Source organism: Paralichthys olivaceus, chromosome 3, assembly GCF_024713975.1.
Source record: "Paralichthys olivaceus isolate ysfri-2021 chromosome 3, ASM2471397v2, whole genome shotgun sequence".
Taxonomy (NCBI): Eukaryota; Metazoa; Chordata; class Actinopteri; order Pleuronectiformes; family Paralichthyidae; genus Paralichthys; species Paralichthys olivaceus.
This window is the reverse complement of record NC_091095.1, coordinates 18,275,760-18,292,683: the sequence shown is the minus strand read 5'-3', so window position 1 is coordinate 18,292,683 and position 16,924 is coordinate 18,275,760. Positions and strand designations below refer to the sequence as shown.

Below are 16,924 nucleotides of genomic sequence, written 5' to 3'. Positions count from 1 at the left end.
CAGGGACTGAGAGAAGGAGAGGTGGAGACACAGATAATGAGCATCAGATAAACAGAGAGAAGCTGCCACATGTAAACAGAGGAGAGCGAATGAAGAATGACTGAGGAAAAACACCAAGGCCACATGTGTAAACACAGTGGAGTATTCAGGCACTGGCTACTGTGTGTTACAGTGTATTACTGTGTGTGTACATCTGTCTTTTTGCTCCTTTATAATTATTTGGTTTGGTGATCACTGCCTATCATCTGCCTACTGGAGCAGCCTCTTCTGTAGTCTGGATCAAAGCAGCAACCAAACATCCATCCATCCATCCATCTATACCGCTTATCCTTTAGGGGTCACAGGAGCCAATCCCAGATGACTTTGTACAACCTGTCAATGGTCAATTTATAATCTCCAATAAACCCAATATATGCATGTGTTTGGACTGTGGGAGGAAGCTGGAGTACCCAGAGAAAACCTATACAGAGACAGGGAGAACATGCAAACTCCAAACAGAAAGACCCCGGGATTCAAACCCAGAATCGTCTTTTTATGAGGCGACAGTGCAAACCACTGTTCCACCCAACCTTGTAATTTCTTCTTCAATTATTCCACAATGGAAAATATCACGGAAGAAATCAAATGTAGAGTCCTGTATTCTGGAGCTAAATCATCTCTGGTTTTGGAAGTGGACCTCAAGTCAGAGACAAACAAGTCATTCAAACTCAGAAATAAAAGGGACAGCTACATGTAACCTAACCCATCTCAAACAGAAGGTGATGAGTGAGGTGCTGGTTTGGGCAGGGTCGAAGTTCAAGCACGCGTGGGAGGCAAAGTCAACAGCGCTCTCTTTTAGGGACGATGTTCCCCCAAAATGTCGCTATATATATACCAAAATTACAGCGTGCACCTCAGCTGGAGCGAGCACACAGCTGGTTTTCTCTTGCCAGAGGCATTGATTTGAAAACACTTCCAATCAAACAACGTCAGTGTCGAGTTACAGTTAAAGCACCGGGTGCCTCCAGGGCAGTGTTTTGAATGTGGGGCTGAAATTACAGCCTTGACTGTGGCGTGTGATTAGGGTCTGTATGTGAGGATGTCAGTCAGCCTCCAGAGGGAGGGGCTGCTAATTGAAATGACATGTTAGAAAGACGCAGTGATAAAAAACACTCCTAATGTGGTTGCATCTATACGCTCTCTCATTCTATCATACCCCTTTGCATGTGTGTGTGTGCTCTTGTACAGATATCCTTGTGAGGACATTTTGAGACTTGGTTTTAGGGTTAGGGTTAGGATTAGGTTAGGGTTTAGGTTAGGGTTAGACATTCAGTTGTGATGGTTAAGGTTAGGGTTAGGAGCTAGGGAATGCATGATGCCAATGAGTGTCCTCACTAAGATAGAAGTACAAACGTGTATGTGTGTGTGTGGGTGTCGGTCTATATAAAAATTGAATTACACACAAATAATGAGTGATGGCTTCGGATCAAATTCCCTGTGAAAGTTCCCTCCCTCCATTTTCTGGCTGTCTGAACAAATAAAAAATACTGAATATGAGAACATTATCCACTCCCCTCTGACATCCACCACAGGCATTTCATATATTTCCCTGAAGCGATGGCTCCTCCATTCTGCTTTGACAAAGAACCTTTTTACCCTAATAAAGACTGTTTCCCTTTCAGCGAGCGCACAACAAAGCGAACGTAAAGAAACAAAAAACCAGACCTGATACTCTGATAAAATGTGAGTCCTTCTAAATCTGTGGTTATCAGAGCATTTTCTGATTTTTTTTTATGAAACTTGTTTTGTCTTCTTGTACTTTCAGTGCTTTTTCGTTTGCCAGAAGTTGGGGACACCACAGAGAAAGTGGCTGAACTTTAGTGGAGGGAGGACAATGGATCACAGGATTGGAGGAGGAAAGTGAGTTTCTCTAAGTCAGAAAGAACATGGTGAACTCTTCCCTCAGATCACAATATGTCATGGACTCGTGCTGCATTCTGCTTTACTATTGCTGATTTCTGTGCAGCAATGACTCTTACTACCTTCGTCAGTCTTGGATTTCTCTCTGAATATACTGAATATTCTCTCACCAGGGCCAAACGAACAAAAGATTACTAATGATTTTTAAGATAGTGGAAACATTTTCCATATCGTAAAAGATTGAGTTGCATGTGTGTGTTGTGTGGAAATTTGAAACTATAACATGAAGGTAAAGAGTAAATCTGCCTACAACAAACTATTATACTCATTATCAATTCATCTGTAGATTCAAAACAATAGCTTAGAAACAATGATGATGATGATAGATTTCTAAGTTATCAAAATCAGCAATTATGGTACAAACAGTATATCTTCACATTAGAGTGCGAAAAATGACACTCAAAGTCAAATTTGTAATTGATTATTTATTTATATAGACTTCTCTTACTGAATAATTGTAGCATACTGCACAGATTTTTAACTGTGTATTTCAGTTGTCATGTTATGAAATCTTGATATTGAGATGAGCATCAGTGTTTATTTTCTGTAAGGCTATAATCTGTATATAGTCGTCTATATTGATATAAAGTATGCCCAACTATTTTGTGCACCTATCCTAAAAAGGACTTTGTGTGGACTTCCATTCATTGTGGACAGCCTACACACATACACACGCACGCATACACGCACACGTGCGCGCGCGAGCACACACACACACACACACACACACACACACACACACACACACACACACACACACACACACACACACACACACACACACACACAGCTATCATGAATGATCTCAGAATAACCTTGACCTCTACATAACAATTATTCCATTGATCAGCGCCTCCTCAGCTCAGTCTACCGTCAACTGTTCAGGTCATCGAGTGCTGCATCAGATGTCTGAGCTGTGAGCTCACACTGTGCATGTCCTTAACTCTTCTGTGTCGGGTTAACTCACCACATAACTTCAGCGAGGGAGAACAGAGGCCTCTGTGTGGACACCTGTCACCCACGTACCCACCCACGGCAGGACACCTACATACCATCTAGGTAACACCTACATAACACCAAACAACATACACACCACCTCTATGACACAAAAGCAGGATGTGTACTCCAGTGACGAGAATCTTTTCCAAAGCCGTTACTTGAATATTCAATGTTTCACAAGCTGACCACAGTGAACTCGGAGAAAATCTGAGCAACCATAGATGAGTCAGTTGTTTAACTTTTCCAAAACATTCTTCTAACTTCCCCGCCACAGTAAGGCAAACAAAAAAATGTGTTTGAGCTTGAAACAGAAAATAAAAGTCACATCATTTTCATTTAGTTGCTCCTCTATTTTCCATAAAAAAGGACAGTTCCAGCATTCTGCACAGTATAGTCAATTGTATAACGAAGTAAACAAGAGTCCAGACAAACAAAATCACACATCAATAATAATATATTAAACACAAATGAAAATACTGAATTTTATGCATGCTCTGAAAAAAATAGTTAAAAGGTTGAAGAGATCTGCTTCCTCTTGAGTTTTGATGATTTTTAAAAACAGACAAGTCCAGGATTGAAATGATTTTCTCCAACCCTGATCATTATTTGAATTTAAAAGTGTTTAAATAAAGGAATGAGACTTAATCACATTTGCAGGCAACCACAGCACAGTAAAGCAACATGTATTAGCTTCGTTAGAAACAGCTGGATCTGCAGCAGCACAACGGAGAGGAGTTTGAATCTGGCACAGCATCACTCCGCTCTGCTCTGCTCTCCACTTCTCGAGACTGCCATGCGAAAAAACAGCCACTTCACACAGAAGGTACAAAGAGTTCAAACGTGCAAAGAGGACAATCAGAGTGGAAGTACTCAAGGAACGTTTATGGCACACACACACAGCGCTTCAAGAAAGTCAGTTACTGTCTCAAGTCCCAACTACAGTCCAAACAAAGACAAAAGAAGAAGGATCAAATATTAAAGATGAGAAGTATAAAAGAAAAGCTTGACTTACTTCTAAGATGTTCTTTTGTCCTTTCAGACCATTTGTTCCTAGATGGTTCCAGATTATCCCAGTGAGAGTCAAACGGCTGGATGTTACAACCCGAGCCCTTCTCGCTCGCTCTCTCGTCAGTTGCCTTCAGCAGGACTCATTGGGCTGATGTAAGACACCCCTGCACAGAGGAAAAAAAGAGAGGGAGAGGAGCGAGAGAGGGAGAGAGAGAGAGGGAGGTAGGGGGGAAAAAAACTTCACATTCTGTGGATTCTTGGGAGCATGCCAAAGTCCCAGAATTCCACATGCCTCACATAAGGTTTCAATTAAGGCAGAATCCAACGCTCAATCAAAAAGCTTTCTTCCTCCTGAAAAGAGTCTTTCTTTTGACAGCTAGACGCTGGAGCAACAATCCGAGGCAATGTTTGTGTTGCTTCCCTCTAAAGTCGTTTCAGAACACATTTGTAGGACATGTTTGTTGCTGCTGTCCCAGACCCTTTCACATCAAGGTTCCATGTCAGGTTTAAACTGCTGCGAATACTATCTATAGTACACCTGTTGAGTTGGTTTGTATAAATAAAAAAGCTGATCTTTGATTTGTCATACAAGCACCTAACAATCCACTGTGTATATATCAAACGTGGTGGGGCCTTTACTGCAGCCAGATCCATGAATAGTGTGAGTGAAGTGTCATGGAGAGGTTTTTTTCTAATCAGGTCATAAAATGTGTGTTTTGCAGCTGATGTGGCCTGAAACATTTTACCAGACTGAAGAAAGTATTTTGATCAGAGCACATTCTGACATCAGGGTTTCCTGGTTCTTGATGTGTGAAAAGCGACTTGTAGAGCAGCAAGAAAAAGGACACTTCTGATGAGTTAAGTGATGACCTGACTTTTTCACCGACAGCTATGGGTGGATTTCCAATTTTATACCATAGACAACAGCTTCGAAAGTGAAGCCAAATCGTCTTGTTGCCCCCTGGTGGCTGGCTGAAGTATAGATCATTAACCCTGTTTCCTCCACGTTAATAAAAAATGAGGGGAAACGTTATGATTGACAGCTGAGACTGACTTGTGATTGGGTCCAGCGTGTGTATCGGTGAGACCTCGATACAGCAGCTCCATCTCTGGATCCAAATACAACAAAGGCGCAAGATACCAGCAAATATATCCAGGACATTTTGCGACAAAGTGAACATGCATCATCCATCTCTATATACAGTCACTGTCTGGCACAGAGGGCTGCTCTGGATGACCTCTAATAACTTGGTGATCGCCTGACTTTGCATCAAACAATGTTCTCTGGACTTCAAGTGGTTTTTATTAAGTGTCAACATGCTAAGCTAAACTGGTTAGAAAGATAAACAGTATACTGGCTAAACATTCGCTTGACAGTGCTGTCATTGTGAGCAGGTAGCCATGTTAGCATTTAACTGGCATTGAGCTTGAGCACCTACAATATACTGTATATAGAATGTTTTTTAAACTAAAATAATAACTAATGAAAACCATGATAATAACTTTTCATTTCTTTAAACTCAGATCCTCAGATTTAAATCAGATCCTTGTAGATCCTTGTAGATCTTCATACATTTCATAATCATCCGCTCAAATATCGTTCTGCAAACTAGGACACCATCAGAGTGAGAAAGGAAACAAGTCACAATGGAACAACAAATAAGAGTGACTGAAAAGCTGCAAAAGAGCTGCATTTTCCAGTCCAACTTAAAAATAAACCACTTGCTGCAATATCTGATCCAAGATACCAAGGGCTATAATGCAAAAAAAGCAACAAATTAAAAACAGTCATAAGTTTTTCCGAGTAGGAAATTTGTTTAATAAAGATGTTAGAAATCACAGTTAGTCTTAAAGCTGAATAATACCGACTCTTTAATGATTACAATCAGAAAAGATATTATAAATACCCCCCACAGCCCGTACCATGTACCTTAATTACATGCTAGTAAGAAATCACTCTATGATTATTTCATGTCCAGTATTCTATAAAAAATCATCAGGTAAAATGATTAGATGGTAATTTCCACCTATAAAGCATCAATCGATGCATATAAAAATAAGTCTCATAAGCAAAATAAATAGATGCACCTGAAGACTGCTTCATCCAGTCACTATGACAGGGATTTTGTCCTTCATTTCATGCTGTGTTCAAGTGTTCTTCAAAACAAATATGAACTGAGAGTGATGACGACATATGATGCAAACAACACTGTACACTTCATCTTTCTCATTCATTCATTCATTTTTTAGGACGGGGAAGTAATTTTTCAGGAACCAATGCACATGACATCTGTTATTGCACATCTATTAAACTACAGATCGAGAAGTTAAGAGACAAAGGGAGGTTGGTCTTTGGGTTGTCTCTCTTTCTCTCATTGTTTAAACTCCGTTTTTCACCAGCTCATGGACCCCATGTTCGTCGATCGTCAGTGTGGGATGAAACTCTCGTCCCTTCACCAACTCTTCAAGGCCCTTAAAGCACAGACACCATCAGGTCATTGTCAGGGGATGTACAGACAACATCCGGAATTTCTATTTCAAGCCTCAGACGTTGCCTCCTTACCTCTCCCCCATAGGACACCAGAGGGGAGACCTCACATTTGATTGGCAGGTCTGTTCCATCCTTCAGGCTGCGTTAGAAGAGACAAATTAGGTGAAGATCAGAAGATAAAAGGAAACAGAATGAGTGATTGTCTCCTTAAAGAAAGAGTAGAGAGACAGTAGCGGAGAGAAGCAGCTGTGAATCCTGGACACAGCTGTTCTTCTACTGTAGCTTGTGATTAGAGTTCAAAAGGCAGAGAATCAGAGTTTCATTATTCCCAAACACAACCTGTGATTAGTCCCGTACTCCGTAACAGACTTCCTCTAGAAGAAAACACATGAATTACAGGTAATATGATTGCATGTCCGCCCAGTGCTTTTGGTTAGCTGGAGGAGCTTTGCACCACATTACCGTCACTCAGATTGTTTATTTCTAGATAATCATTACAGACGACAATCACTAATCACACATCAGGTGTTTCAGATGTTCGGCTGAGCGGCCGCCCACATAGCTGTATCAGAAGAGTAAAGGAAAAGCTGAATGATTAGGGAAGAAGCACCCCATAAACAGTCAGAGCCAGAATAACATTCATGGATTCCATGAATGTTTCTGAAGCACATGCTCATTTATTTTAGTTTTCAAAACAAGCAGGTGGACTGACGCTAAGGAAGTTTAGCAAGCAATGTTCTGCTGCCCTTGTTTAACTGTTAAACACACAAATAAAAGCTTCATCAGGGACTGCGGAGTTGTTGCTGTTTGCCATAAAGTGTGACGGGAGCCCATTACCCAGCATGCAATACATGATGTGTATTAGTAGCAACCATCTGAGGGAAAAATCCTGTCAGCAGGCCATTATGACTGTACATCATCTAACCAGGACGCCAGAGTGTTGAGTTCTCAGTTGTCTGAGCTTATTGTCGCTGTCATTTACTTCATCACAACAGACGGTAAAGATACTGAAAAATGGAGGCTGCCTGGAATCTGTCCATGCGGGTTCCTTTTTTTCAGTGGTTATGAAGGAAAGAGGACATCAAGGATCAGATGTAGCGTTCACATGTCTAAGAGAGAGGGAAAATGAGAGCCAGAACCCCGTCACCATGCACTCAGAACTGCAGGGGGATAATTACTTTCTGTTGCCATCCTCTGTGACACTGCCTGCTGCTCCGTCTCTGGAAACATTGCATGGGACACACAGGTGCAGGACCAAGCATGAGAGAAGGGGAAGTGAGAGTGTGAGGCTAAAAGAATATGATGTCTCTAGAATAAACCAAAAGAAAAAAAACAAATGCATATAAAACAAAGAGTGGCGAGTGTTCGGAAGGTGAGGAGGACCACAAGGAACCTGGAACCTGTTTGTGTTTACACATTGTGTGAGACGTGACATTTGTGATGGCGTGTTTTAGCCGGCTGGCTATGGTCACCTGGGTATGGCCGGCACACGTCTGCCGTTCTCATCGATGAAGTGGCCCCCAGCGTTGAGCACCCAGCGGTGGTGGAGGGACATGAGGGCGTGTTTGGCTGTGGTGGGTGTGTCCTTTCCATCCTGACTGTCTGCATTCTTCAGCGGGGAGAACTCGTCCTCCCGCAGCACTTCATACACAACAAACTTCCTATTGGAAACACATCAGCACAGAAGGACATCAGACACAGCTATTAGAGTAACAAACTATAATTTATAATATTATACAAGGAATGTATTCTTCAGTAGTTCCCATGTAGCTGTTTAATGTCTAAAGCTAAGATTGTGTTTCAGGGGTGATCAAAATGCTCCTGAAATAAGCAGTGTATGTCTACCCGGCTGAAGACGTAAGGAGTGAGAGCACTTGAAGGGTGCACACAGGCAGGCTCAACTGAGGTACTCAGAGCTGTCCACTTGTGATCGGATCACTTGAATCAGATGCCAACACCAGCTCTGAACTGGGCCAGTGAGACCCAAGATCAAACAATACTGGGGGAAGAACAGAAAACAGTAGGACCTTTTGAAATTGGGCAGCAAAGTGAATCCGCCCGTCTGGATTCTGCTGGAGGTGCCAGTCGGTCAGTGCGAGCACAACCGTAATCCATCTCCTTGGCAACACTGAAAACTATTCCTCCTCCCCTGCTTTGCAATATAGTGAACAAACCTTGAATCAAGCTGGAGATGTCTGCAGTGTTTTTCCATCAGTCAATCATTACGGGAATCCTTTCATTAGATGTAAAGTTCTATTAGTACTGGCATGACTCAGAGCTGATGTCATGTAACACTGGTGGAGGTGGAATGAGTGAACAGCTCATAAAACCTCCATCCTCCTGCAGAGAGCTTGGCAGGCCGGGGCTGCTGGACCAAGCCTCGGAGCAATGGCATGACTGAGGCTGGTGGATACAGATCAGGACTGGAAAAAGGGGCTGGTTCATGTGTGGAGGAACAGATCAAGGACCAGTCAAACCCCGAGCTCGGAGGATTGCCAGAAGAACATATGCAATTAAGCTGCCTCTCAAAGGAAGCATAAGATATTCATTGTATTCTTCTTACTTTAAGGACTTTAAGTCTGAGGTACGATGCCATCTGCTGACACTGTCACCAATACACACACTCTGTGGAAAAAATGCACTGTAACTCACTTGGCAAACTGGAAGATGTCAAAGACGAACTTTTCCATTTTGATTCCATTTGGTTTGTCTGGTTTGATTAAATGACCTTGTGAATCCACAAACGGGATTTTCTTCTGGGCCACGTGGTGCTGCAGCCTTGGCTCGTACTTCCTGATCAATAAAAAGAAAAAAAAATATTTTGCACATTTACTGTATAATGACAGCATGATACTCTTCTACTAGAGGCAACCAGAACTACAGAAAAATGTTCGGTAAGCCTTTGACTTACTGTACTACGTCTCTGAGAAAGGAAAAGCTGAAGAAGTGATTGGCCACGTTTCCTGCATTGAACATCAGTCGACCGTCGGAACTGCGCTTCTCAGCCGTTGCCAGGGTGATCTCACTGTACTCCACCACCTGATAATGCCCATCCACCTTGCAGACCACACCTACGGCCTCAGTTGGATTGGTTTTCTCCACCACCTGGGAAATGTCACAGGAAGAATTTTTTTTGTAATTTGTGGAACTTTATTGTACCACTAGGACATTTCCCTTGGACATCACAGTGTCAATATAAAACACTATTAACAGCAGCAAATATATTAACATTCATTTGCATAGAAAAAATAAATGTAGTGTAATACTAAACAAAGTTCAATGAGGCGGAAAAAGATAGCACACAATGGACAGGGGGACAAATGTGTCTGAAACTGTGCTTTCTGTCCAGGGGAGGAGCTGGTAGTCCGAATACAGGACAATTTACCCAAAATACAAATACCTAAGTGTCTATGGGCAAGACACTGAACCCACAAACTGCCCCTGACAGCTGTTCTGTCAGTGTGTGGATGATGTGCAGTGAAGAGCTCTGATTGGTGAATGAGCTCATGAATACAGTGCATCTACCATCAAACTATTCACTAAAATAATACATTTATTAAAATGGGGCTTGTGACATCAAAAACTTCCACTTTCTACAGCAGCATGTTAGAGCCTGCACTGGGAGAAAAAAAAATCCCTCTCCTCATCTGTTGGCTGATAATGACAGAGCGGAGTCCTGATGAGGGGGTTGGTGAGTGGGGTGGGGTGAGGGGGTAAAAGGGGGTGGTGGTGAAGCCACATGAACAGTAGTGGGGCTGAGTGATTTATGACGGGAGGGTGGGACGCTCCTGCTCTGATCCCTCCATCCCTGCTCCACCGCACGTCTCATAATGTCAAACAGGAGCAGGGTCTGGATGATCTGCAGTTAAATATTTCAACATATTCTGTATTAGCTGGAAATATGGTGAAAATACTCAGAATGAAAAAAATATATATATCACTGTGGTATTGCTAAGAAATAGCGTGCCTAGACACGACTAGACTGAATTACAACCACTTCTGACGCGCAATTCTTTCTCTTTAAACATGCAACTGCCATGAGAACGAGGAAACTTAAATTTGCTATTTGAATAAAGTTGCCAGACATTTATTTCACAACATATGCAACAACTGTTAGTCATAAATTTCACATCCTGTTGCCAAAACAGGGGGATCATGGACAATGACAACAATATATTTTGACTTTTTTTTAGACAAAGCCTCAAAAAACACTTATTTGGTTATGTTCTCAAATGGTTGCATGTCTGTTCTGTATTTATTACTACTCAAAAGACTTTTAAAGCAGGAGGTAGTTTTTAATCACACTGCTGTATGTTCAAGTGCTTATTTTGCTCAGTGAGTTTGATTTTAATTAATTATTTGTTGCTATATAAAAATGTGAAACTTCATAATCGACAGCAGAGATTGACTTGGTTGAGCTCTCTGAGTTCTTATCCAGGCTATTTTGGCTACATTTCTGGATAGTGGGAGCACTTAGATACGTGTCCATTATCTTTATATACAGTCTTACCTAACAATAAAGACCTTTAAAGAGATGGAATAACACATAAACACCCCCCCCCACCACCACCACTAGAGTCCCAACAACTTTACAAAGGCTTCACAAATACAGTTGAAGTAGCTACTGCAATTCTGATAAAGCCCCACAAGAGACTACCTCAACAGTTTTGATGGGCTTATAAAATGAAAAACAATACAACAATCCTGGTCTGCTCCTACAAGCTTTTAGTAAAAGTCAGGTAGTTCTTCCAATTACAACAACAGTATCACATAGAGGGTATCGATTTAATATTGCTTAATGCAGTTTAAGACAAAATAGATTATGTTGTAAATCTTTAATCATGTTTACCTTTTTTATGCTACTATTTGTGGAGTCATTTGTTGCTTTCTTTATCAACTAAATATCTAGAGGAGAACCAATTATTGTAACTACAAAAAAAATTGTTTTGTGGATGGATCCTCTTAAAGTGATCTGTGTGTCACTTACCAACTGTTCATCTATTTGTTATGTACAGTGCAGTGGCTGACACATATTATTAGCCAAACAGAAATTAGAAGATTATGAAAAAAAACTAAGAAAAGTTGCAATTATGAGAACAGTTTATTTGCTAATGGAAAGTTTTCCAGTCCAACCCCTGCACCCTGAAAAGTCTTTTTCCTTTCCTGAAATGAGACCACACTCCAAACAGACAGTTTAGGAAAATATGTCAGCTTCTTGAAACACTCGTGTTATCTGAGACTGTGATGAAAAGTGGTGATGAAGAAGATTCTGGGCTCATCCCTCAAATTTCCTAGAAAGCTGTAATGAGTTTATTGCCTATAAAAACCAAACAAGGAGACAAAGTGGCCTGTATCGCCACCCAGTGGTGAAACAATGGAAGGTGCAGCTGTGCAGAAACCTGGCACTTAATTCATTGTGAGTGTTTGTGTACACACGCGCACGCGCACAAGCGCGCGCACACACACACACACACACACACACACACACACACACACACACACACACACACACACACACACACACACACACACACACACACACACACACACACACTTCCTGGAATTTAAACTGGACTGACTGATCAGACTGGATCAGCCAATGCTGATGTACTTTGTTCACTTGCACTGTGCACTCACTACACACTTCAGTATAACTAACTAACATAAAAATAACATTATCTTTGCATACATTCATCATTATAATATAATGATAACTTCCTGGTCTGATAAAAGGTAACTCTGATGTTATCAGTGTTACAGGCACACTCAAAAACAAGGGATCATTGTATCCAGCAACTTTATAGCTGGATCATAATAAGTCTGCAATTGGAAATCTTTATGGAGAATGCACTGATCTCAAATCAGAAATGGAAAAGACAGCTCCAAAGGGAAAAAGCATGAAAGTGCATGTGTGACCAACCTTAGCTCCACAGTCTGCTCCCTTCTGCACACAGAAACCAACAAATGCGGGATCTGCCACTTTGACCAGGATGTTATCTACACAGTACACATGAATGAACTGGATCCCCCTCCTCTCCATGTCATCCATGATGCCCTGGTTCCCCAGAGCTCTGTAAAGACCCCCGTTCCCATCTGAAACACAAGCACAGACAGGCTTTTTTGAACACCGCAACTAAGAGACTCTCACTTACCAAAACCAAAATCACAAATCCTGAGGGAGTTTACCAGGGGCCATGGAGAGCTTCCCTTTGCTCTCAAGGATGATCTTGCCATTGTAGTCCATGGCTGGAAGCATGCCCTGCTGAAAGAAGATGATGTTGCTCTTGTCCAAGCCAAAGTAGTCGTGTCTTGAGAAGAAGTCCTTTGTGGACTCCATTGTCCTCCCACTGGTCATGATGTACCTGAAGGCAACAGAGAAGGAACCTGGCACTATTTGATCTCCTTTATTTCAAATCGATTATACAACAGTAAAACGGTATTGCTGTGGGACAAAGGGATATCCAGTACGTTCAGTAACTCAAAATCTTCTTCAGAGACTATTCACAAAAACAAGAAGCTGACATCACCTGAAGCCAGGGAAAGAAAAAGCTCATCTTTATGACTGATAATAAACTTCTTTACAGAATCAGACCTTCTGACATTAGCTGCAGTTACTGTTAGGCCTGATCTCTTCCTTGCTCCACAGGAAACTTATCTGTTTCTAGTAACACAACTCCCTCAATTGAGCTTCCTTTTACCCTCACAGTGATTGGAGCAGTTAGTCAACATGTATTTATTGGTGCTCATAATGAATAAAGAAAGAAGAGTATTTGGAGGCTTGGATGTGTTTATTATTCTTAAATAAGGATTCATCTGAAAGGCACAGTAACTAAACTGTCTTCCTCAACTCTTCCTCAAAGACCTCCCAAACCATGACAGCATGTCTTACCAGGGAATACAGCACTTGATTTTGTGCTTCTGCTCAGCCAGCTGTTGCAGCTTCACAATGCGTTCGGCCTGGATCTGAAAGAGGGTTTTGTGTGACGGCAGCCCCACGTCATACATGCCTTTTGGGTAAGAGACCCCCAGTCTGGTTCCTTGGCCCCCAGCCAGCAGTAGGACTGCCACTTTTCTCTGAGAGATGTGGTGAAGACCTGAGGGGGGCAAAGCACAACAGATTGAACTGTAGTAAACAGAAGAGTTATGGCAGGGAAACATGTCGATGTACTGATATGATGGAATATGATCCCAATTGACGACCATAATATCTAATCTGTATTGATGGTCATAGTGCACCTTTGTTCCTGATAAATAACAATAAACAGAACTAAAATGTATCGACAGTTTACTGAGCCACCACTCAACATTTTATGATCAGTCCTCCAGGACATAGGTAAGATCACATCACATCACAAGCCCTGAACTAATAACCCTGCCCAAGCCTGTGACTGGCTTTATTGTGGTCCATTGGTTCAATGGTTTATAATTGTTCCAGTTTAACTTATGTAAACTGCTGTTCTTAATATCTATCTTTCTACTTGACGTCATTAAAAGGTTTATGGGCAGGTTGGCTAGACTTTGACTACCCTCCCAAATCTACACCCACACACACACGTTGCACACACACGTTCGCAGACACACGTTCGCACACACACGTTCGCACACACACGTTCGCACACACACGTTCACAAACACCAGACCGAGGTCCCAACAGAGCAGTGTGACCTCATGAATGAGGGTCAGGCAAAAACTCCTTTTTACGTCAGGGCCCAAATCAAAGCCAGATGTTCCCCTCTGCACACCACCACTGTCATCATCCACCAAGAAAAAAAAAAAGAAGAAAAATCCAACAGACTCTGTAAAAGTGGTCAGACCCCCACTGCAAGGGGGGGATTGCGCAAAACATAATGAACAACACAAGCAGACATACTCATATTTCAGATCTATGCGGGAGGGAGGCTGGGAATCGTTTGTGAACCACAGAGAGGACATACTGGGAGTTTCTAATGTTCTGACCCAACTAGGACTTAACGATAAGCTCTTACAAAGGTGATTTAAAAAAAGGCTGTTATGAGGGCCTACCTCTGGAATTTCACATTATCAGAACGCTCACTGAGCCATCTCAACATCATAGCATTTGGGTTAGCGTGTGATGTTTAATCCCATCTTCCTCTGTCTTACCTCACTGCTTGAAAGTCGTGTCTGCTCTAACCAGGTCAGACTTGTTTAGCAACTGGAATTGCTCATACAATATCTCTCTCTCCAACTCCATGACATTGTTATAGTGCCAATAAAAAAATAAACACTGCCAAAATAAGATATGATGTGTCCTTGGGACATATACCACTATGGCCAAATGACGCCTCAGGTGGTACCTGGATGAATGAACATTCTTAAGGCAGACACACTGAGTGGAGCTCACCTGTTTGCTCCCACTCTTTGAGACTCTCCCTGTCCCTCGTCACACTCCCCAGCACCTCCCGGGGCACCGGCTCCATGCGGGCGTCCATCTTCTCGTGCTTGCTGCTGCTGGACACCTCCATGGCGTTCTTGAAGAAGCCATTGATCTCTTTGAAGTCCATTCCCTGCAGGTCAAGGGTCAAGTTGGCCTGCTCCTCAGGGCTCAGCTCGCTCCAAAACTGGAGGAGGTGGGACTGGTCGGCTTCGGCCAATCTCTGAGTGAGTCCGCTGACACTGGCGTCCATGATGGCTGTTGGTTTTGATTAACTCTACAACCACATTGAAACACAGATGAGAACATGGGATGAGCAGAGGGAGGATCCTGACATTGATTGAACTAATTATGATTAAATTTAGAGGGGAAACTACACAAGTTCAGTCATGACGCCAACTCAACACACCCGGTACTAAAAAAGATGAAGTCTGGGTGATGGCCTTTTATTTTGGTGGTGTTAGTATTCCTACAATCCTCCCTGGCTACTGGACCAACAGCACTGGTGACAACACAAAACTACACCCAGTCTGACATTTGCATCTTGAACCGGGTGGTGTGGGTAAAAGGTTAATTACAAATAAATACTGGAATGTGAATGTGCTCTCTCTAATGAACCAACACCCAGTAGCTTGCTGTACCAGGAAACATCACTCAAACACTGGAGGGTGATTCTCACCAATTTGAATGGGACGCTTTTGTTTTGAAGCAACACAATCCTGAACTGATGTAAATCCTCACTTTAGATTTCTCCTCTGACACATCTGTCCAGTCACAGTGGACAACAACCATATTGAACTTAAAGTTCACAAATTCAGAACTAAATACAAATTTAAAAGTCATTTCAAATCTCCCGATTATGACTTCTTCACTTGTGTAAGTTTCCCCACGTATATTCCTCACGTTATTGCATCATTTCAACATCTTAGTGCTTTATTTCTAATTATCTATCAAATCCTATTTTGCTGTTTATTTCTGTGAGTGGCTGTTAAATGTTCCTGTTCTCGGGACGTGACGCCGGGTGTGAGTGGACACCTGTCAGACACAATCACGATGTAACGATGACTTCAATTCTTCGATGGAAAACATTCAGACTTTACGTTTCCACGAGGCCATGTCGACTCTTCCAGGAGGTTTAAAGTTAATGCCACGTTGTCCTCAACCAAAACGCGACGTGCGGCTCTTAGCAGAGAGGACTCCGCTGCTGGCGTGGCGGAGTGAATGAATGAAATACAAGATGATAAAGGACGAAATCAACTCTACAGAGCTGGAGGGCTGTCAGAGCCAAGTCCCAGTCATCGGTGAGTGAGGTCGGACGATGAATTCAGCGAGAGCAGCCCGAGCTGAGCCGAGCAGCTCTGCGAGTGTCCGCTCCGTAAAGGCATCAGATCCGAGATTAAACATTAAACTCACCTCGCTGCCTCTCCTCCGACGTGAAGCACCATTTAATGTCAGCGAGCGGGGACGAGTTTACTTTGTGCTGCGGCTGGCGGCGGCGCCTCCCACCCGGACTACACCTCCCTGTACGTCACGTCTGACGTGGCACTAGCGACGTTGCAGAGAGCGTGCGCGCAGCTCGTGGCCTCAGAGCGCGCGTGCCGCCTTCAGGTACTCCTCGTAAATTTAACGAGCCGAGTGATTTTTTTGGGCTGCGAAAAGCGATCCCTACGGTGGCCGAGACAGCTCAACACATGCAAATAGCGAATTCAAACGCAATTTAATGCAAATTGCAAATTAAGAAAATGCGTGCAAATAGAAAAAACACATGCAATTTAAGAAAACAACTTCATCAATTTGAGTTCAATGTTTAGTGCAATGTGACGTCTGCTACTAGGCAGTGGTGATAGAACTTCACAAAGCATTGAACTACAGCTTGGTTCTTCACTTCCTTGGGTCCCCTATGGTGGTGGCTGGTAATAGAATATATGTTTTTTTGGGTGGGGTGGGGTAAGCGAGATGAAGCTATACTCTAGAGAGAGTACATACCCACCAATAAACTAAAGAAGAAGTTTTCAGTACAAACTACACAGTTAGAGTTTCAGTTAAAATGAAGACACAATAGATGGCCGTGATAC

The 16,924-nt window shown here is 42.5% G+C and overlaps 2 protein-coding genes across 5 annotated transcripts in view; both read right to left on the bottom strand.

The window, feature by feature from the left end:
- Positions 1 to 4,105, bottom strand: part of ddr2a (discoidin domain receptor tyrosine kinase 2a) — a 31,422-nt gene extending 27,317 nt beyond the window's left edge. For both annotated transcript variants that reach the window (XM_020080514.2, XM_020080515.2), the window contains exon 1: positions 3,971 to 4,105. The gene's annotated coding sequence lies outside the window, so the exon portion shown is untranslated. The remainder of the gene's footprint in view (positions 1 to 3,970) is intronic.
- Positions 4,106 to 5,761: 1,656 nt separating this feature from the next.
- On the bottom strand, positions 5,762 to 16,401 carry uap1 (UDP-N-acetylglucosamine pyrophosphorylase 1). 3 transcript variants are annotated; one of them, XM_020081397.2, is made up of 11 exons: positions 16,263 to 16,401; positions 14,820 to 15,126; positions 13,347 to 13,551; positions 12,644 to 12,819; positions 12,378 to 12,550; positions 9,369 to 9,562; positions 9,110 to 9,250; positions 7,930 to 8,118; positions 7,636 to 7,677; positions 6,530 to 6,596; positions 5,762 to 6,438 (listed from the first exon to the last, which is right to left on the bottom strand). In XM_020081397.2, the coding sequence occupies exons 2-11, from the start codon at positions 15,100 to 15,102 to the stop codon at positions 6,346 to 6,348; spliced, it is 1,563 nt and encodes a 520-aa protein (XP_019936956.2). In that variant the 5' UTR covers positions 15,103 to 15,126; positions 16,263 to 16,401; the 3' UTR covers positions 5,762 to 6,345. The 3 variants fall into 3 exon arrangements, with proteins under 3 accessions (XP_019936956.2, XP_069378414.1, XP_019936958.2); XM_069522313.1 differs by lacking the exon at positions 16,263 to 16,401 and adding an exon at positions 15,885 to 15,908; XM_020081399.2 differs by lacking the exon at positions 7,636 to 7,677.
- Positions 16,402 to 16,924: the final 523 nt, after the last annotated feature.